General features: G+C 45.3%; 1 protein-coding gene across 1 annotated transcript in view; it reads left to right on the top strand.

Annotated features, from left to right (window-relative positions):
• Positions 1-20,620, top strand: part of DDX31 (DEAD-box helicase 31) — a 43,324-nt gene that overhangs the window by 2,429 nt on the left and 20,275 nt on the right. Inside the window, exons 6-16 of the mRNA XM_063410300.1 lie at positions 230-294; positions 1,108-1,152; positions 2,402-2,443; positions 3,204-3,268; positions 4,044-4,163; positions 4,421-4,527; positions 5,271-5,506; positions 5,862-6,038; positions 8,453-8,512; positions 14,493-14,543; positions 16,309-16,448. Coding sequence (XP_063266370.1) covers positions 230-294; positions 1,108-1,152; positions 2,402-2,443; positions 3,204-3,268; positions 4,044-4,163; positions 4,421-4,527; positions 5,271-5,506; positions 5,862-6,038; positions 8,453-8,512; positions 14,493-14,543; positions 16,309-16,448 — 1,108 coding nt within the window. The remainder of the gene's footprint in view (positions 1-229; positions 295-1,107; positions 1,153-2,401; positions 2,444-3,203; positions 3,269-4,043; positions 4,164-4,420; positions 4,528-5,270; positions 5,507-5,861; positions 6,039-8,452; positions 8,513-14,492; positions 14,544-16,308; positions 16,449-20,620) is intronic.

Here is a 20,620-nt window from a genome sequence, read left to right as displayed (position 1 = left end):
AACTGCATTTATTTGGTAGATCTTAGTGGGATACCACCACCTCTCTTTTCTAATTGACCCTTTATTGAATTGCCTGTCATTCTTCCATTCTGGAAACTCTAATAGAAACTTTTCCAGACTCTGCAGTTTAAGAATGGTGGGACAAATGGTGCTTTGGTTTGCTGGAGTGTTGTAATTGCCACTTTTTGGTTTTAATGGAAAGTTTTCTTATTTTCTCCCTATCAAAAAGGTAAAACTCTTGCCTATGGGATTCCACTTGTGCAGACTTTGCAAGGAATGGAATCCAAAATACAGGTAGGTCCAACAGCATTAAATATAACTGCTTTTGATACTAAGATTAATAAAAATAAAATCCAGCTCCTGTAGTCATTACTGTCTCTTTCTTATACAAGCAGTCCACGTTCCCCTTTATTTGTACATGTGACAGGTGGGATTTTCCAGTTCTGTTGAGATGTGGATGGTACAAGATCAACATTAGGCATTCCCCATTGCTCCATGCAGGGGGATAAATTGGAAATAAGCTAAATTATCAGGTGTGGAGGAGGTAGAGAGCAGAGGAAATGGTCTGGAAGCTGGGTGAACAGAAAACAAAGGTTGCTGCCATGTCTGTAGGGGGAGTAAGTTTTTAATCTTTGGCATGGAGTGGGATTGGGTAATTGCTCCCAGTTTGGATCATAGACCAGAAAATGCTGCTGCAGATCTTGTGTACATTATGGAAAGAGATCATCCTGACTGAAGGGTTGAAGCATTTCCAGCCCATCCTGGATTGTCGCTCCCTGCAGCTGCTGCCTGCAGATTGCTGCTGTGCATCAAACAGGAGAACATCCCTGCAGCTCAGGAGCACAGGATTGAAACAACTTACCTGTGCAATAAAATGTTGGTTTGACTGTGAGCAGCTTTCCCAGGATTGAGGAGAGGGCACTTCAGGATTGACACGTGAAAAACTTGATGCTTTAAAAGCTGTGGGGCAGAAATCCCCCAAAATGTCCTGTACAAACGTGCACTGAAGCCCTCCAGAGCCGTGTGTGCTGGCTGAGAGCAGGGAGGTGTGGCAGGGCTCTGCTCAGTGCTGCCTGCTCTCAGAGCCCTGCTCTTGTGTGTTTGCAGCGCAGCGATGGCCCCTACGCGCTCGTGCTCGTCCCAACCAGGGAGGTAGGTGGCTCTTCCTTTCTCAGTCTCCTTCAACACTGATTTTTGGGGAGGTGGATGTGGCTCCACCAGAATTCCCCACCTTAGAAAACACCCTCAGTCCTTTTATTCAGGTCTTGCCCTCACAAAAATGATAAATGTTGTCATTTTTGTTCAGTGCCAACCAGAGTGAGAGAGGAGTTCCTCAATCTCCTCCTGCATTGGAAATCTTTGTGGAGAACCTCTCTGGCTCAGTGCAGGCCTTGCTCGGGCAGGGGGAATGAGTAAAACCAATGAATTCAGCTTTGCAAATGTGTAGTTTTATACAAGTGTTTCATTTTTAAAGCTGTTTTTTCAAACCCAGAAGTGAATGCTGAAGCTGAGGCCTCCAAGAGTTGGTTTCTCCATTGAACTCTTCTATTTAATTTATATTATTTGCAATTGCAAAGGCAATGTCAGAAGAGGTTATCAATCTTTTTTATTTTTGTTTGGTATGCCAAATGATAATAACTTCCATGTGGAGAACTGATTGCAGGTATCTCATTTGGGGTCCAATATTTTATGCAGCCTTCAGTGCAATAGCTCTGCTCTGTTACCTGAAAGGAAAAGGCTCTGAAGCTATTTAAATTTTTACAGCAACAACTTACTGCCTCTTTAGGATGCCATGCGAATATTAAGCACAGAGGAAACTGTGTGTAAGCTCATTTAAAGGGCTGTCATTGAGAGTATTTAGGAAGATAATTTGTGATTACAATTGGTATTACTTTGTAACGGATGCAATAACCTTCCTTGAGAAAGAAATGCAGAGATAGAAAGATCCAGTGACACAATCGCTCCTTGGGTCAGGTGAGGAACAGTGAGGGCTGCCAGAAGAGAATTGACCTATGTGTTTCCTTTTTGTGGTATTTTTTTCCAGAATTTCTATAATTTTCCCTTTTATTCTTCCTCTGGAGCAAAATCTTCTGTGCCTGTAGCTTGTTTTCTCCCCAGGGCATTCACAGAAGCCAGCAGAAGTCTCTCTTGTCCTGAGAGCTGGCTCGTGGAGCTGAGCCAGTAGAGAGGTTTCTGAACAGGTCAAAATACAATAAAAGAGAGATTGTTCAAGAGAAAAAAATAATAAGCAGCTTCTAAAAGAAAAACTAAGGATGCAGTTAGAATTCTGATATACCTAACTAGATTAATCTACAGATTTTTGAGCCATAGGGATCTGTAATTCAGCTTTTTTATTCCAGTGAGACTTTGTCAAAGCTCTTTTTCTTGTTGATTTTCATAGCTTGCACTCCAAAGTTTTGATACAATCCAGAAACTACTTAAGGTAAGAATTCAATGCTTGTTATTGTTCCTGTAAGGAGCTGAACAACTTCAGTTCCTGTGAGTTCAGCTGGAGGTTTAAGGAAATCCAGCACCTGGCGAGATGTATGGTCCTTAAAGATAAATGTGTTTAAGTGTGTGATTTCCCTGTGGCATGTTTTAAATTATTACATGAGCAATTAAGTGATTAATTATGGCACCCTAGTTGCACATGTGCTGATCAACAAGCACAGTTGATTTTTCACAGCCATTTGTTTGCAGAAATACCTTGCATTGTCTCAGGCTGAGTTATGAATGGAGACTATCGTGGTGACAAGGACCGTTTTACTGAAACTAATACTGGACAGATGGGTTTCAGATGGGGAGTAGGACTTGGGGAACTGCTTTGCCAGCTGAATGACTGGAGAAATGAGAAGGCTTTTAAAATCATTAAATGATAGTGCTCTCTTTGTAATTGAGGCAGAGTGTCTTACCATTGGGCTAGAAGGTGTTTAAATCATTTATTTATCTGATCCATATTTCCAGCCTCTCTTCATTTTTCCTTAGAATAATAGGGTACTTCCTCATTATTTATAAGTCTTATAAATTTATAAGTCTTAAAAAGAGACAAGTCTTTTTTTTTAGTGCTGGAGCTGTGATCACATCACATGCACGCTGCTGTCAGCCCCATCCTCTCTCTTTTTGCCAAGAAACATCATTTTTTGATTAGGCTTTGTCTTGTTATTAAGAAGAATCATTGCTGGTCTTGGCTTTCTTTTCTGTAGCCATTTACCTGGATTGTGCCTGGAGTGCTAATGGGGGGAGAAAAGAGAAAATCAGAAAAAGCCAGGTAGGAAACCAACTTCTTAAATTGTATTTTGGGTCCTTCTGCTCTGCAGACTCTTTATCTGCTGCTCTTCTTCAGAGTATTTTTCTTACTGGGAGGGAGGATGGTGATCTCCTGGATCTTACACAGCCACGGTGGCTGGGTCAGCAGGAAACTTTCACTTCCCCCACTTGAATCTATTTCTAAAATGCTGACGAGCCTTCTGACAAGATGATTTCATGTGTCAGTATTTTTTTTTCCCTCTCCTGACAAACACCTGTATTTGCTTACCACCAACTGTATTTGTTATGGGGGAAATTGCTTTCTGGAGAAGAGATTTCCTGGTGTTAAAAATCCCTTTCTTTCCCCTTTTCAAGAATTGAATTGTAAGCTGATAATCCAAAATGGAATTTTCATTTCTCTCTATATAAGCATACACAAAAAGAAGTTTACTCTTGACAGTAAAACAAGTACTCAATTAGAAAGGAAAACCTAGCTGGGGTGTGTTAGAATTTATTTTTAATATTATTAATATTTCTTTCCATCCTGTCCTTAGCACTGAGTGTGCCTCTGAGTATCAGAGTATCAGTGATGATCAAGGATAAATTTTAGCTGGGCAAAAAAAATCAGTTTTATCAGTGAGAAGGTGCTGTCCCCAATTTTACTGTGGCACTTTTTCCCTCTGCAGGTTCCAGTTCCTCACTCTGGGTCCTATTCCATGCTAACCTCCATGGGGTTGTTTTTTCTGTCTTTTCTTTCTCTTACCTGGGTTTTATTTTTTGTTTTTAAATCGGCACAGGTTACGGAAAGGGATAAATATCCTCATTTCCACTCCTGGCCGCCTGGTTGACCACATCAAGTCCACGGCCTGTGTTCATTTCCATCGCACTCAGTGGCTGATTATTGATGAGGCAGACAGGTAAACTTCCAAGTGCTCAGATATGGAAAATTATTACAATACCCTCTGCATCATAATTCACTAAATATTAAAAGGTATGAGAGAGAGTGTGATCTTAATCCATTCATGCTCAGTGGTCTCAGCCAAGCACCAGATGTCTGGGATTAGGACGAAATACCCACTTTGGACAGATTGTTGGACAATTATTCATTGCAAAGATGTCACGCAGTATCAAGACTTTCCTACGGTGCCTTTAACCATCTCTGCTGTTTGTGTAGGATCCTGGACCTGGGTTTTGAGAAGGATGTGGCTGTGATACTCAACGCTTTAAATGCTGCGAGAGAGACACGTCAGAATGTGCTGCTCTCAGCCACCCTCACTGAAGGTGGGTTGGGGACAGATGGGGGCTCCTGTAGCTGAATAATGCACAGGCAACTGCAGAAGAGTTGGTTGAGTCTGCCTCTATTACAGCCCAGTCTGAAGCTCTTTGCAGGAGTGGAATTAATTTCCTGTTAATTTCTGTTAATTTCTTTGGCTTGTGGCGCTTCCTTCGTTACTGGAATTTCTGTCAGTGTATGTACTTCCATGATATCCACATATGTCTCCCAAATTCCATAGCAAAGTCACCATGAACCTGAAAATTCATTTGTTTGCTGTACAAATGCAGAATTAAGGCAAAAAGCTAATGGCAAAAGAGCTGTTGGGTGCTTTGTATATAAATATAGGATTGTATATGAATAATAGCATTGTAACTACCGTACAAGCAGTCAGCTGCTGAGGCAAGAACTGAACCAGGCCTCGTGCACTCCTGACAGAGTGAAGATCTGCTGGGATTTTTCCACATGCATTTAAAAGTAGACATGCCAAATTCTGTCTGTCCATCAAGACATTCATGTACTGTAAACTAGCACAGTCAGCTGAAGTGGTGTCTTGTCAAGGTTCTGGTGGAGTCCACAGCAGCTCAGCCTGGTAAGCCCTAATAAGGCTGAGGTTTGTGAGGCTGTGTCAGTGCCTGGCTGGGTTCTTGCCCTCCACTCCTGTTCACTGGAATTGTGATAATTGTTTGTTTCTCTGAGTGCATCACCCCAGCCCAGACTGGGCCTCACTTTCTCATCTCCTGTGGTTTAGGAGTGACACGCCTGGCCGATATCAGCCTGAATGACCCCGTCAGCATTTCCATAGCAGATGAGATCCAGAAGGTGCCTGAGCCAGCATCACAAACAGTCAGGGAAAGCAGCAGTTCATCCAAGTGCATGGAGCAGGAGAACTTTGCTGTTCCAGACACACTCCAGCAGTTTGTCATGATGGTCCCCAGCAAACTGAGGCTTGTCACGTTAGCAGCTTTTATCCTGCAGAAATGCAAGGTGAGACTCTGTTTGCATTTATATTACTAAGTAGCCCTTTGCCCTTTCCGACTCCTTTATCTGTTCCTCTGTCGAGGCTAGCATGGATTAGATCCAGGGCTTTGAAGTGCATCTTGAACCACAAGAGAGCTGAGGTGCTATTGTGTCTTTCATGCTGGCAGAGAGATCCCTGTGCAGCCTGTACTCATTCTTCTGTTGTGGGCTCACTGTTTGGTGTCGGTCTCTGTAATCCTTTCCCATATAATTATGTCTCCAGAAGTGTAAACCACCTGGATCTTTTCATGGTCAGGGAATTGGGAGAGGCCTTTGGAAGTGGTCATGTGCAATTCTCTTAATTCTCTTGTTCTTCTTGCAGTTTGAAAAGCGCCACAAGATGATCATCTTTTTCTCCAGCTGTGAGCAAGTGGAATTCTACCACGAGCTCCTTGTAAAGGTCCTTTCAGGAGGGTCAGAGTCAGAGCAACCTGGACATTCATCCCTCTCCTCTGGGAACTTACAGTTTCTACGTCTGCATGGAGACATGGAACAGGAAGTAAGCACTCTCAAAATGTCAGGATCCGCAGTTTTATTCCTTATTCCCTATGATTTATTATGTGGCTATTTTGGGGAGGAGGGCAGAAGAGAGGACAGAGAGTCATTTCACCTCTAGGGGCCTCAGTCTTCCATCTGCTAATGAGAATAAGGATATTGTCCCATTTCTGGAAAGTACTTTGGTAGCTGTATCTGAAGAACACACCTGAAGAGGCAAATGTGTTATTTCAGCAGGCAGAGCAGCCATTCTCTATTCCCAGTGGGTGCACTAAACCATTTATGTCTCTGTGCTTCTCTCTCATGCAGTCAAGACAGACTTTTAATGCCAAAGGAAACCCCTATCCAAGCCCAACAACATTATTACCTGATAAGTTGCCCCCATTCAATGAGGCTGGAGCAGTTTGGCTTTGGTTTTGAAGAGCAGTGTCTTGACAGACTGCTGTTTTCCCTGGGATGGAATAATAGCACTGTAACAGTGCTTACCCCAAAATAGGTTTAGGTTTTAGCCAGATAGGCCTGAATGGAGAGGTTGGACCTTGCTACAGAGGGCTGAGAGGCCAGGAGGAGAGTGTCAGGTGAACTGTCACTGCAGAGTTTCTCTCAATAGCTGAGAGACCTCCCTTGGAAGTTCAGGCCCAGATCCTGCCCTTGGTCTGTGATGGAGAGAGCTGCTGCTCTACTCTGAGCTGCACAGCAGAGATAGTAAATGAATAGAGCTCTTCTGATGAAGCAAGAGGTGAAGAGCCATTGTTTTTCTCACTCATTCCCATCCTGTGGAGACCAGAAACATGTGCTTTGCTGTCCCTGCAGTCTGGCCTTTCCTCAACCTGCCTGCCTGAGCAAGTGAGCAGGCCTGGTCTGGCCCAACTCTACCCTGACCAGCTGTTAAGCCAACAGAACACCACTAAGTAGCTGGCACCAGGGGAAGGGTTTTGCCTTTTTAGTACCCAGTGTGTAATTAGTGCTTGATGTCTTCAAATTAAGAGCATTAATGGAGCTAAATTGTGGATCCCATATGGTACTGCTGAGCACGGCTGCTGTCATTGTCAACAAGATACAGCGTGCTCTCTTCTTTAATTTTTGTCAGCAGAGGGTTCAGTGTGTCAGCAAGGCCCAAGTTTCCCTTCTTTTCTAGAACAGCACCTCTAGCTGGGAGTCAAGTGTGTAAGGTTTCTTCTCTATCAGCAGCATCACAGGACATTCACTCAGCTCCTAGCTTGTGAAAGACTTGGAACATGCAAACAAGGATATTTTGGAAGGCGAGCAGAAAAGGGAGTGTAGGTGCAGAGGTGGTGTATTGGCAAGTGAAGACCAAGTTCTGCTGAGAACTTTGGTTATTGGTGCTCAGAGATAGCAAATATTGTTGTGATGTAATGTGAGTTCTGGAGTCAGTTTTTGTGGCTTCCATCAAGAAAAAAACACACCCCAAAGCTGTTAGTTAAAATATCTGGAATGTGCTTGGGAAGATTTGGGGACTGACAGAGCAGGAAGCTTTTGAAGTGAGCTGAGGGGCTGTACTGTGTTCCTGCAGTTCCCTTCAGTGGCTCAGAGTCTGCTGGGGAGGTAATTTGGAATCTGGGGGCTGTGGATGGCCCTGCCTGAGCACAGGAATTGTGGTGCAGAGCAGAGATGGGGACAAGGCTGGGGAGCACCTGCCTCTGACCCTGGTGGAAGGAGCAGCCTCAGTCCCAGTGCCATCAACCCCCATGGTGGCCTTTGCCAGTACAAGGGAAAGGCATGGGAAGGTGCCTCCTTTCCCCTTGGGCAGGGATTTCTGGCTTTCTCTCCTGCCCTGTTACTTTGCAGCTTTGTCCCACAGCAGTTCACTGTGCAGCTGAGCAGCCCTGACACTCGGTAATTCCAGAGTCAGAGCAGTGGCTGTGTGCATGCCCCATTGGGCACATGATGAGGCTGATCTCTTGTGATGTGATTATATCACTGTGTCAACAAAATGGGCTTATCCTGCCCATCGTGTGACTGGACAGACAGCAGTGAACATGCCCAGCTTTGCTTGTTTCCATGAAAGCCTGTCTTGCCCTTAAAGTGTGCCAGTGCTTCTGTTGGTGCTGGTTAATCCTTTGTGGATCCCCTCTCCGTGTAAAACAGTTCCTGTTTTCTGGCACACGCAGGCTGTGCTTCTGTGCACACCGTGGAGGTGTTGGCTGCTCTGACTTGCCCAAATGCATCCAGGCTTCCCCAGACACTGCTTTCCTACCTGGGACCACACCTGTGTGCCACAGATTTTTCCATTTGCAGGAAGAGTCTGACTGGCACTCGTGAGGCCAATTCCTTTGCTTTTGAATCTGTACATGATCTAGTGAGCAATACAGTTAAATTGTTACTTTGCTAATTTGGTTTGTGTTCGATTGTAATGTGCATAAGCAGTCTTTTAATTCTTCCTTCTCAATCTTCTAGGAAAGGACAGAGGTCTTCCAGGAGTTCCTAAAATCCAAGACTGGCATCTTGCTTTGCACTGTGAGTAACCTGGAGTCCCTTTGCAGCTCCACACTAATGGGCCTGTCTGATCCCTAAGGGTAACCAGAGGAATTGGCACTGAGCTCTAATTCCAGCTCACTGTCTGACCTTGAGGAAAGTCATCTCCTTTTTCTGCATCTCACATGTTCAGTAAGGACTGGGGGCTTCTTTGCAAACTATTAATATGATCTTCTGCTGAGTTACCATATACAGAAAGAATGTATATCTTATATTAGAGACCACCAAGTATTTTGCATGGTCTTGAAAAATCTGTTCCTTTGAAGCTGGAACCTTGCCCCCTACATGCAGCCAGTAGAATTCAATCCTGATTTGTAGTGTGCCCCAGAACTGCCAGGAAAATTGGATGGAATGTGGTATTTCCCATCTTAATAACTACCCCAAGGTTAAAAACAACCACCTGCAGAGGTGGAAAAGGGAGCCCAACCAGAGAGGGAAAAGCACATGCTCTGCTGCTCTCCTTGTGCCCTTCAGGCTCCTGACAAGGGTGCTGAGGGTGAAATTCTTGTCCTGTGCTGAAGTTTGCTGGCACCCTTGGGTGGTGGTGGCACCTTTGCCTCTCGCTCCTGACCTGCCGGGGCCACAGGCTGCTGCAGTGGTGCAGAAGGCTGCACGATTTGCTCTCTAATAGTGGCAGCTGTTGATCTGAAAACGTGTGAATCTTGGCGATTTCTACCCACTGCAAACCTGTAAATTACAGCGATCGGGAGTAATTAGAGCTGAGAAACCCTCTCCAGCTCTGAAATGACTCCTGTTCTTCTGCACGTTATTCTTAAAGGAAACCAGTTGCAATTTTTTCACAGTGTGGGGGGCTGAATTTTCTCTCTTTTTCTGCCCACAGTTCAAACTAGGAGTGCCATGTATACAGGAGTGTTTGATTTAGCATTGCCAAATTATGTCATCTGTAAAATTATACTTGTTACTTTCTGGTCCTGCTTTGTGTGTACAACCTTTCAGTGATTTGATCAAGGTCAAAATGCATCTTTGCAGTGCATAAGTGGAACTCTAACTTGGTTTTCTTGTATACAGAGGTAATACTTGAATGTCAGAACTGGGGAGGAGAGTAGGGTTTAAATCATTCAGTGGTGTTGAGATTGTTTTGAAGATAAAAAGTATTTGGTAAATTCTGAAAAATAAATAGCTAGACTTTGTTATCCTTGATACACATACTGCCTATAACTGAGAAATGTCAGGTACGTATCTTGTTTTTGAAATTCCAATTGAATGGGTTTGGAAAGAAGATAAATGCTCAGTTTTAGACAAAGAGAAAGCAAAACCATTGCAATCACTAGGTTATCAGTTCCTGAGTGAGAAGATTTGAAGGGAAAATGCAGCCTGTGACAGAAAAAAATCTATCATGAAATGTGCAACTGTTGAGAAGGTAGGAAGAAGAATTTGGATAAAGAAATCTCAGTGGATGGGATTCCCCTCTTGAGACACTGGAGATGTAGTTTGATTTCCTGCCGTGCCACAGACTCAGTGCAGGTGAACGTGGAACTGGGGTGACAAGACAAATACCCACATGTCAGTTGAGCAGCAATAGCTGTGGGTTTGCTCCTGATCTGTCCCAAACGGGAGATTATGGTCACAAAAGGGAGCTAACGTGGAGAAACCTGCATTGCCATGAGGAGGGTGGTGTAAGGTAACACATTTATTGTAACCCTCCTCCTTCAATCTGAGGCACTTTGCATTTCCTGCGAGGCAGGGGTGCGGCTCCTGCCGGTGCCGGTGACTCTGGCTCAGCTGGCACACGGTCAGCACGTTAAGCACCGTGGGCTGCGTGTCTGAGTCCAAAATCTCCCTGTGCTTCAGCTCCCCATCTGTAAAATGGGGAAAGCAGCACAGTTCCATCTTACAGAGATGTTGGGAGGACAAATGCATTGAAAGCAGGAGGTGGCCTGTTACCACAGTAATGGGGACCATATGGACACCTTAATATAGAGATACACTTTGCACCAGTCCCACATTACAGGTGCCTCCCCAACGCAGATGTCCAAAGGGCAGCCAGGCTCTGTGACCACCTCCTGCCTCTAAGGGCATTGCTTTTTCTGACACTCCTCTCCATATCAGCAAAAAAAAATTCTACAGGAAGGTGATTCTGTTCTTTTTCCCTGCGAAATCGTGTTTTGTGCCCACAAAATTTTGAAACCTGGCTCACAAAAGAGCAACACAAATAATGTTGCCGTCCTTCCCTTGTCCCTTATGCCATGTTCTCCACCCATCTTTCCGCTCTAGTAAGCAATGGGACCTGCTGTTCCTTTTATTAATTTGCTCTATGTCATATGTATATTAATATAGCCCATAAAATATTTTTGCCAGACAGTATAAGCTGGCAGACAAGAAAATAAAGAAGGGCCATGTATCTCAGAGGGTCTCATCCAGATTTATTTCTCTCTCCTTCACTGAAAGTTCTTTGCGGCTTCCTTTGGGATGTGCCTTTTAAACAAGTTCATCTCTTCCAGGGAGGGAGGAAAGATCATTTGGAGATTGTTTGCTGTTTACTCAGTCACGCTAACTCATCTTGCCAGTTTTCTGGCGGCCCCAGCCAAGAGCTTTCGCCTCTGACAGCTTCTGTGCTCTCCCCTTCCTCCTCTGATTACGCAGCCCAATCTGTCACCCTGCCGACGGGGGTCTCTACCCTGCTGATGGCTTTCCACACTCGGCAGTAATGACTTTTGGCAGGCCGGGAAGGCGCGAGAGCTTCTTCCCCAGCTTGGAGAGCCGTTAGGCCCTCTCTGCCTGTTAGCTAAAGCACTTTGTGAGGTTCTTTGGTAAATAAATGAGTCATTTTAATCCAACTGACAGCCTGGCACCTGAGCAAGCTGCCTTCCATCTGTACTTCTAGGCCTCATGTAGGCAGCCAATTGTCAAGCTCAGGGCCTTCAAGACCTCACCATTGAGTGTCTTTCAAAAGCAACTTTAGCAATTTCCTTTGCCCTAATTAGATTGTGTGAGAGGGACTGAGCAAACCAAGGCCCTTGCAAAACTTTTGTGGCCCTGTTGGTTCTGGTCTTGTGCAGTAACAGAACTCACTTTTGGTGTGGCCTTTTTGCCCTCTATTTGCTGGCATCCACCCCCTGTACCCCATTCTCTGTCCCCCATCACCTGGCACCCATTCTTTGTACCCCTGTACCCCATTCCCTTTGTACCCCATTCTCTTGGACCCATCCCTGTACCCCCAACCACAAGCACAGGCTGGTAACACGAATTGTTCAAAGCAGAAATTTCAGCCTTTCTGACATCCCTCAGGTGGATTGTTCCTTGATCCTGTGCCCTTGTGTGTCTTGCAGTTGGGATCAGGGCAGGAACTTGGTTAAGGCTTTAGGTTATCGTGTTTGCTTGGCACCTGGACTTTCTTTAAAATTGCACTGGTATAAGTTATTCTTGTTTTTTGCTCCCATGAGATGGTCACTGAAGAATTGGCCCTTCCATTGCCCACGGAAAGGAGGCAGCAGTGACCTGCCGAGGTGTCATATCCTTGATTTCCCTGTAATTAAGGAATGGTGGTGTGAGGTCACACATGGAGGGGGCAGTGCCATCTGAGGCAGTGGAAAAGAGGGGATACTGGTACATTGAAAATCTCTTGGGCTTCTTGAAACTGTACTGGCAGCAGGTTAGTGCTTCTGTGCGTGGAATAAATGTAAAACTGGATGGCTGTTGTTTGAGCTGTGTTCTCTCTCCTGGAAAGGTGACCCACAAATATTTTCCTGAAATTCTGAGAAACTGAAACTCACGGGCTCTGCCAGCAGAGGAAAGCAAATCAACTCAAACTCTTTACCCTAGTCCTGCCTTACTGCTCTCTACCAGGGTCTTTGAGGGAAAACAGCTCAAGGAGACACAGGTGGACTGATACTGAGGAGTCTTTGAGAGTTTGCAAAACACTCCAATTACCAGGAAATCCCAAGAGACTTGTGAAAGAGAGGCAAGGGAAGCCCCAGGAGAGTATCTGCTGCTGTGTGTCAGTAAGGACTGAGGGGAGCTGGTGGCACTGTGAAAGCGATCGTGAATGCAAGGCTGGTGATGGGAGAAAGCTTCTCCTAAAATGTTCTCCCTGGCTATTTATGAGGCATTTGGTGAACCTTTTCAGCTTGGGCAAATGCACATGAAAACACTGACTGTGGCAGTGATTCTCCAAGCTGAGATGTTGGAAAATTGTCTTGGAAGAATAGGAAAAGAGTCTGTATGGATGAGAGGGATGCCTCCTGCCTGTGCTGTCCACTCCTTCTCAGGTTAGAGGTGCTCCAGACCACAGGGGTGTCTTGGTTGTTGATTTATTTTGGGGAAACTGCCCTGTCCCAAGGCCAGAGCCCTCTCCTCAGGCAGCCTTTCCTCAGCTCCTGGGTGTGAGGAAGAGCACACAGGGAAAGGAAAAGACCAAAGCCTTGTCAGCATGGGAGAACAGAGCCAGCCAGCTCAGAATCAGCCGTCAGCGCTCCTGTCTGATCGTGCTGCAGAGTTTATAGTCTTGTTATCCTGGTAACTGCTGTACACACTCCCGACTTGCCTTGATTTATTTTCTCCAACCTCCTTTAAATGGCTTTTTGTACATCTGTTCGTTCTGACTCTGGGAACGAGTCACTCCTTAATGAGCGTGTTGGAGCGCGAGTGTGCATTATTTCGGAGTGGGCGCTGTGGAAAGTGTCTCCTCTTTTACTGCAGTTGGAGCCACAGAACAGCCTGGTTAGTGTTTATGGGAAGGCCTTTGCTGCCAAAACATCAGCTTCCCATTCTTTTAACGTGTGTGGGAGTTGCATGAAAACACTTCAGTGGGTGGCTGACACATTTTTAGTACATTAAGCTCCTGCTTACGTCCTTAATATATTCTATTTTGCAACTAGCTAAAAGATACATGTGTTGCAAAACATTTCCTAACAGAGTTAAATCTGCACACCTGCTCTGCTATTGCGCCTGGTGAATGTGAAATCCAAGGAGTATGTGAGGACATTACTAATGAACAGAAAATCAAGAAGGGAGATTGAAATGTGTTTGCACTCTCTGTTTTGGATAGTATTTGAACTCTCTTTTCTTTCAGAAGGGGTATGTTTGTGGATCTGTGCTGGCTGTGGATAACTAAAGGATCTCATTCAAGTCCTTCTCCAAGTTGATGGGTTTTCTCACCAGCTGGCACATCAAATAATACCTTGACAGCAGCTTCTGACTCTTCTTCGTGGCTGCGTTTTGTTTCTCCCAATCAAAGCCAGACTGGTGCAAATCTAAGGCATAGCTGAAGTCCCCTGTCCTCAAGCTGTGCTCTAGCTTCCTGTAGATTCTGCTAAATTGTTTATTGGCCTTTTATTTTAGGGCCAGATGACCTGCAAGTCATCTGCTCCTCAACTTCAGACCTTCACCTAGGAAACAACTAATTATGTGTAGGTAGAGATCAGTGTATCTTTTGTCATTCCACCCAAGGCCAGGGATTCTTGACCATTGGCCTTTGGTTTTTTTCCCTTTTCATCATAAGCAGCCTGGTTTTAGTACTTAGATTTGCTGTGGAGAAAGGTGTGCTCAGAACTAGTTCAGCCTTTCAGAGATTTAATCCTGCCTCTGGGTGTTTGGGCAGTAGGTGCCCATGAGCAAATCTCTTGTCATCAGTGAAACAAACTGAGAAACCAAAGGTATCACTGCTGTTTGCACAGTGGATTCTCTCAGATATAATGCAAGGGGGCTGTAGCAAAATGCTGTAATTCAACACCACCATCGTGAAAAAGGTGTTTGTATCCTCCAGGCTTTGGGTTGTAGTAGTGGATCATTTTTTATTGCATTAGTCTGCTAACAATCTTTGCATTTTAAACCCTCAATCTTATTTCTGACCTTCAGTTCATCTCTCCCCAAATTAGACCCATAAAATTCCTACTTACACAGCCAGTTACTTCCAGACATAGTTGCCATCCCAGAAGACGCCTCATTCTGCTGGTACCTCCAAAGGATTTTTACTAAAGTGATTTCCTTATTAATTTTAAAGGATGTAGCAGCACGGGGGTTGGACCTGCCTCAAGTGACCTGGATCGTACAGGTGAGTTTGCTCTGTGTGTCTGTGTGTGTTCAGTGCAGCCTTGCTCAGGTGAAATCCCTTCAGTCCAGAACCTTCCTGCACTTTGCTGGTCTTGGTGCTGATGCCTGCAGGACTGGGACTCTGGGTTTATCCAGGATAAAGCCTTGGTGTGGTTTTCCCTTTAATAACTCTGGTGTTACCAGAGTTTCTCCTGACTGGAGATGAAACAATCTCCATTTCCCCACCCAGAAAGCCAAATCTTGTGAAGTCCTGGCCACCTCTTGCAGTTCTGTTCCTGTTTTCCAGAACTGCATGGTTCAGATTTTCCCTGGAAAAAAAACAAGCCCAACAAAACCCCACACTGCTGCATTGCTGTTGACAGAAATACAGTCCTAAGGAAAAAAAAAATAGAAAGAAAGGAAGATGGATTGAACCTTAAAAATAGCAGCCTGTCGTATCAAAGAGGAGGCTGAGAGCATGAGACAGATTTCATTTCTATAAAAGATTTATAATTAAAAAAAGGTTAGTTGAATAGAGGAAAAACTGATCCAGAGATTCACATGTATCAAGCAACACCTGGAAAAAAGGAACAGGGCACAGAGCCTCAACAAAGCTTTTTAATTTCTACCTCATCCCTTCAGGTAACAAATTTGATTTGATTTTTGTGGTTTTTTTAAAAAAGAATGATTTTGTAGCAGCCAGCTAGTCAGAGAAGGCTGTGGAAGTGAAGTCTTTAATTCCCAGATCTGTATATTAATATAATTTAACCAAAGATATAGTTGCCAGTGTTAGAACGCAGTGCAAATTACCTAAAGCCCTGGGAGACTTCTGTGTGTCCAGAAGGCGAAATCTCAGCTGTCCTGAGAGCTGTGTCCAAGAGCAAGGACCTGCAGGGAGCAATTAGATTGCTCACAGCATCTTACTCACACCTCTAGCCAGTAGAAACTTTGCCAGAGGGCACAGGTATAAACACTAGAGTGGGCTTTGGTTGTTGGGTTTTTTCCAGTTAAACTGCTGAGGGCTCATTTCTGAGCAGTATCTCTGTGCTTGTTCATTTTTTCCAGGAAAGAGTGGAAGGGGGAGGAAAGAATAGGGGGAGGTTAAAGGGAGGGAAATGTGTCACCCTTTATCAGATCTTGCAAATGGCTGGGCAGTTTTGATTCCCAGCGAAGTAAATGAGAGGCACTGCTATATTTGGGGGGTCTTTAAGGAACATTTTCATGGTGCCTGGTAGTTGGACAGGAGAAGACAGTTCCTAGCTGTATCATAGACTGCTGAAATCACTCCCACTTCTCTCTTAGATTTATTCTACCCTCTATCCAGCTATGATTTGCTTTAATTCAAACCAAGCAATTTAGCCCAACTCTAAATTGGCATTAATTGTTTTTTTATTTTGTGGTTTTTCTCCCAGATGCAGAGCAGGCAGCTCCCTGCTCCATGTGGGCAGTCCTGGGCTCTCTTTGGTGTGAGATTCGATTTGATTTTTCTTTTTTGGGCGAAGCAAGCAGCTTTCTGTATAGAAATAAAATATAAAAGGCAGAGAGACACACTGAGATGGGGAAACTGTCCTATTATCTGAAAGTTGGCCAACGTGTCACATCCACACGTCAAAAAACTGCCGCGGTGAGGGGCTGAGCGACAGCTCCGGGGCTGAGGCGTGTTCCAAACACCCCCATTCCTCAGGAGGTGCAGCCTGTGGGGGTGTGCCTTTTGTTCCAGGTGAGCAGGCTGGGTGCCTCGTTTATAATTAACGCGCTGTTAATTCCTCTTTTCCCCCTTGCTGAAGTACAACGCTCCGGCCTCGCCTGCGGAGTACATCCACCGCATCGGGAGGACGGCGCGCATCGGCTGCCGCGGGAGCAGCCTGCTCGTGCTGGCGCCTTCGGAGGCAGAATATGTCAGCTTGCTGGCTTCTCACAAGATTAAGTGAGTCAGAAACGCGAGCAAAAGTTTCGCCTCGTCCTCGCTAATTAACCTTCCGTGGCACTTTCAGCGGGACTGTGCCTCGTGCAGGTTTTAATAAGGATTTATTAATTCTCGTCATCCGGGCCTGGCCCCAGACTAGCAAAAGGAGGAGAGGGAAGTGTGTGAAAATCAGCAGCCTGACAGGTTGGGCGTGAGTGAGTGTGTGTGGTGAGGAGATGATAGTCAGAGATCCTCCATTGTTTCCCCTCTGGCCCTGGGTTTAAGTCGTGACTATGTGCAGATCACAAGTCAGACAAGCCTGTCAGATGCTGCCTGGCCCTCTGCCTGTGTGGCACCATATTGTCACAGACTGTTCTGGCCCTTCAGGAGAGATCCAGGGGAGAAACTGCTGGGGAGCTGTTGGTCATATCTGCAGTTCATTGACGAAGATGTGTTGTTTAAGTGGCTTGTGACAAGAACAGGAGAGGCTTTGGCACGTGGTGAGAGCCCAGTGTGGTCCTGGAAGGCAGAAAGGGAGGGTGGACTCTGCAGACCCAAAGCAGGGTGTGCTTCCAAGCCTGGGAGGGCTCCTCTTACCTGGCTCTGACCTGGACTTGGGAGTAGCAACAGGGAGAGCAAGCCAGGCTGGGTAAGGACCAGCCCAGAGTGCAGTCAGGTACCTAATGGCTGACACATGATGAGAATTTAGTCCAACTCTGCTCACAAAATCGTCCTTTTGTGGAAAAAACCCACAACTGGCTGCTCAGCATCGCCAGGCAGGATCTCCAGCCTCCTCAGCAGCCAGCTGGGTGTTTGTGCCTCCCCTTGCTCCCTGCTCTGCTGTCTCTCAGCGTTTGAGAACGTCAGCAGGGTCCCTTCAGTGTTGTAGCAGTGTTGATGGAGCCCTGTAAACTCATGCACAAATTAGTTCCCTTTTATTTCTTGTGTTTCTGTCGGGTGGAGCTGCTTGGAATCGGATTTGGTTTTGCATCCTTGAAACAAACAAATGTTGGCAGTAAATACAGGCTTATTCTAGGCTGTGAGCCATTTAGTGGTCTAACAAAGAGCCATCCATCATCCCAGGTAACTATCTATTAAGCAGACACCAGCAAGACATGGAAGGCTAAGCTGACAGGGTTTTTTTTCATGTAACAAACAGCACTGACATTTAAAGGTGAAATCCCACATAATTGTGAATTTTTAACTCCAAGCAGAAAATTCTATTTTTTTATTTTATAATATTTTGGTAGTGTTAGAGGAAGCAGAGGGAAATTTCCTTTCTTTTTATTTTAAATGTTAATGCTTTTATCCAATGTTGTTGTTTTTTAACAAGTTTAGGGAAGTGTCACTCAGGCTGGTAATTACACCTGCTAAGGAGACCTGTTGTGGAGCTGGCCATGGTCTTCAGGAATCTTAAATTGAATTTATGTGAGGGGGAGGTTCATGTGAATTTATTTTCCCTTCGCTTTTCAGAGCCAGACAACTCTGGGGATTGCCTTTTCTTGTTTTGTTTGTTTGTTTTATGTTCTGCAGATGAAGGGCTTGCCAGAAAGGAGTGTAATTTGCCTTTCCTGACCCCCATCCTCAGAGGGAAGGCAGCAAATGCCTGGTGGGCACAGGGGCGATCCGGCCTCTCCGCTCTTCCCACATGGATGAGGAGAAGGGGCACCAGGACAGAGCAGGGAGCTGATGAATTACTGAGAAGATGCAGGAAGGCAGCTTGAAGCTCAAGGCAGCGAGTGCCATCAGCACAAATTGCCGTTACCCTTCATAAACAGAGCATTATGGTGATAATCCTGACAATTTAATTCAGTGCGAGGGCGAAAGACAGCGTGTGTTGGATTGTCACCGAGCCTCTTAAGCACTGCTCATTTCTGCTCCTTTACCCTAAGTCTTTGTAGCTTTTGACTTGGTCTGCACAAGTTACTGGAGTTTCCTTTTTTTTTTTTTCCCCCCATTCTTAGCTTAATTTTTAAATCTCTCAGGTTTTTGTTGAGGATGAGTGTGTGTTGTGAATCTTTTATTTTAATTTGTTGGGTTTGGTTTTTTTTTTTCCTTTTTTAAATGAAATTCCCGCTGGGTTTATTGAAATGTAAATACTTCATAAAATATGTATTTTGAAGAAGACAAAGCATGAGATGTGTCCCCGCAGCCTTCAGCTGGTGTAAATGAGCAGTGCTCTGCTGGTTTACAGGGGATGAGGATCTGACCCAGAGTTTTTTCCTAAACCCCTCCACCCACCCCAGCATGCATGGGAGTAAGTCCAGGAATGTTGAGAGTCGGAAGTAATGAGAGCAGACGTGGCTTTGTTCCTGGATGAAAATCCACTTCGGAATTAGAGATGACTGCCTTTGAAATTGGAAATCGCTCGCAATTAATTTTCACCGGTACCTGAAGCCTCTCCTTGGCTTCCAGTGTGGAAAAGCAGCGTTAGCCTTTGCCAAAACGATCTCACTTTGGCTCTGCTGAGATCAGGAATTCCCGTTGGGGCTCAGCAAAGCTGCCTCCTCTCTCTGCAACTTTGTGTTCGGGCTTTGTGTGGCTGAAGTTGTGGCTGCTCTGCCCAGCTGTAAATGTGGATGTGCAGGCATGTGCACACTCATGTTTTCTCTACATTCCCTCTTTCTTTTTTTTTTTTTTTTTTAAGTTTACACTCCAAAATGTTCTGTCTCAGCTCCAAGCACAACTAACAGATTTCCCTTCAAAGGGAGGAGGCAACAAGCAGAGGAAATGCGAGGTTCACTTTTTTTTTTTTTCCTTTATGTCTCTCCTAGTCCCTTCAGCTGCAATCTCGCAGCGCCTGCCTCGACAGCTATCAGATAATTTCTTTATCTGCTAACGGCGGCCTAACTAATTTATAAAGAGGAGGCATCACCGTGAAGGCACGAGTCATTTCCCTCCCTGCTCTGGGGCTGTGCTGTTCCCCCTCCCAGCTCCCTCTCCTGCTCCCCGCTGTGAACCCAGTTCAGGGATCTGTTGCTGGCGACAAGCCAGGCAAGGGGAGGACCCGAGAGGGGGTGACAACTCCAACAAATCAATGTCAAAGGTTTGACATTTTCATTCATGGCCGTGTCACAGCAACCTTTGCAGGGAAAGGGGGAGGTCTGCTTTCCTCTTGCTTAAGTGGTTGCCATTTATGTTTTAATTTGCTGGTATACTTTTCAAAATCAAACAGAGGAACCCTCGGTTGTCGTTTTATGCTCCATTTCCCTTTCTCCCCCATTGCTGCCCCGCCTTTCTCTGCATCCTCTGTGAAGGAATCTGTGCATGGGGTGGTCCAGCTGCACATGGAGGGGCTGCTCTCCCTTGTAGGGTGTCTTATGGCCACTCTGGCCTGTCCCTTCCAGGTCAAATGGCTGTTCCTCCTTCTCTTTTCCTTGTGCTGTGATGCTGAGTTGGCTGAGGTTGAAAAGGCAGGTTGCAAAAGTGAAGGTATTTGTTGGTTTAACTGGGGAGGACGGGAAACAGATGAGGTCACAATGTCCTGTCACACCTGCTAGCCAGGTGTTAGAGAGCTTGGAGTGAAAAGAGGCAGATATCCTTGTTGGTATCATTTCTTTCTATACTTTACAAATTAAAGAATACCAGCAATGCTTCCTTTCAGAAATCACAGGCAGCTTTCTGACCATCTGAGAACTGTTTGACCTCAAAGATTTCTCTCTTCCTTAAATTGGTTTAATCCCAAGTGAACTCCTTGGCTTCTTCTCTAGACATAACCTTTGCCCATTACAGAAAATTTGGGCCCACAGGCATCAACTTTTATGATCTGAGTAATTCCCTTGGAAATGGGACCCAGTTTGGATGCAGCTGTAATATTAATGGCCTGGAGCTTCACAGCTGTTCCTGTGCTGTCACCTGGGCTGTGTGTGCCCCTTAAGACAGTGTTAAAGAGGACAAAGAATTTCTGGTCTCCTGTAAATGCACCTTGAAGCAGGACTGCTCACTTGGAAATGAAGCAGGTTTGTAAGCATTTCCAGATCTGGGCCATTGCAGGACCCAGCAGTGTCTTGAAAGCAGAACTGGAGAATAAATCATCTGGTTGAGCCTACAGGAGAAATGTGAGTCGACAGAATGAAAATAAATGCCCAGTGTGAAGCCTGGCTAGGACAGCTGACTGAGTCTCCTGTATTTAAAAAAAAACCTGCTGTGGAGTCTCTAATGGGCTGGGCTTTGGCTTTGCACTTCAGATGAAG

Source organism: Prinia subflava, chromosome 12 (genome assembly GCF_021018805.1).
Source record: "Prinia subflava isolate CZ2003 ecotype Zambia chromosome 12, Cam_Psub_1.2, whole genome shotgun sequence".
Lineage (NCBI taxonomy): Eukaryota > Metazoa > Chordata > Aves > Passeriformes > Cisticolidae > Prinia > Prinia subflava.
Note: the sequence above shows the minus strand (reverse complement) of the source record. Positions and strands in the feature narration are given on the sequence as shown.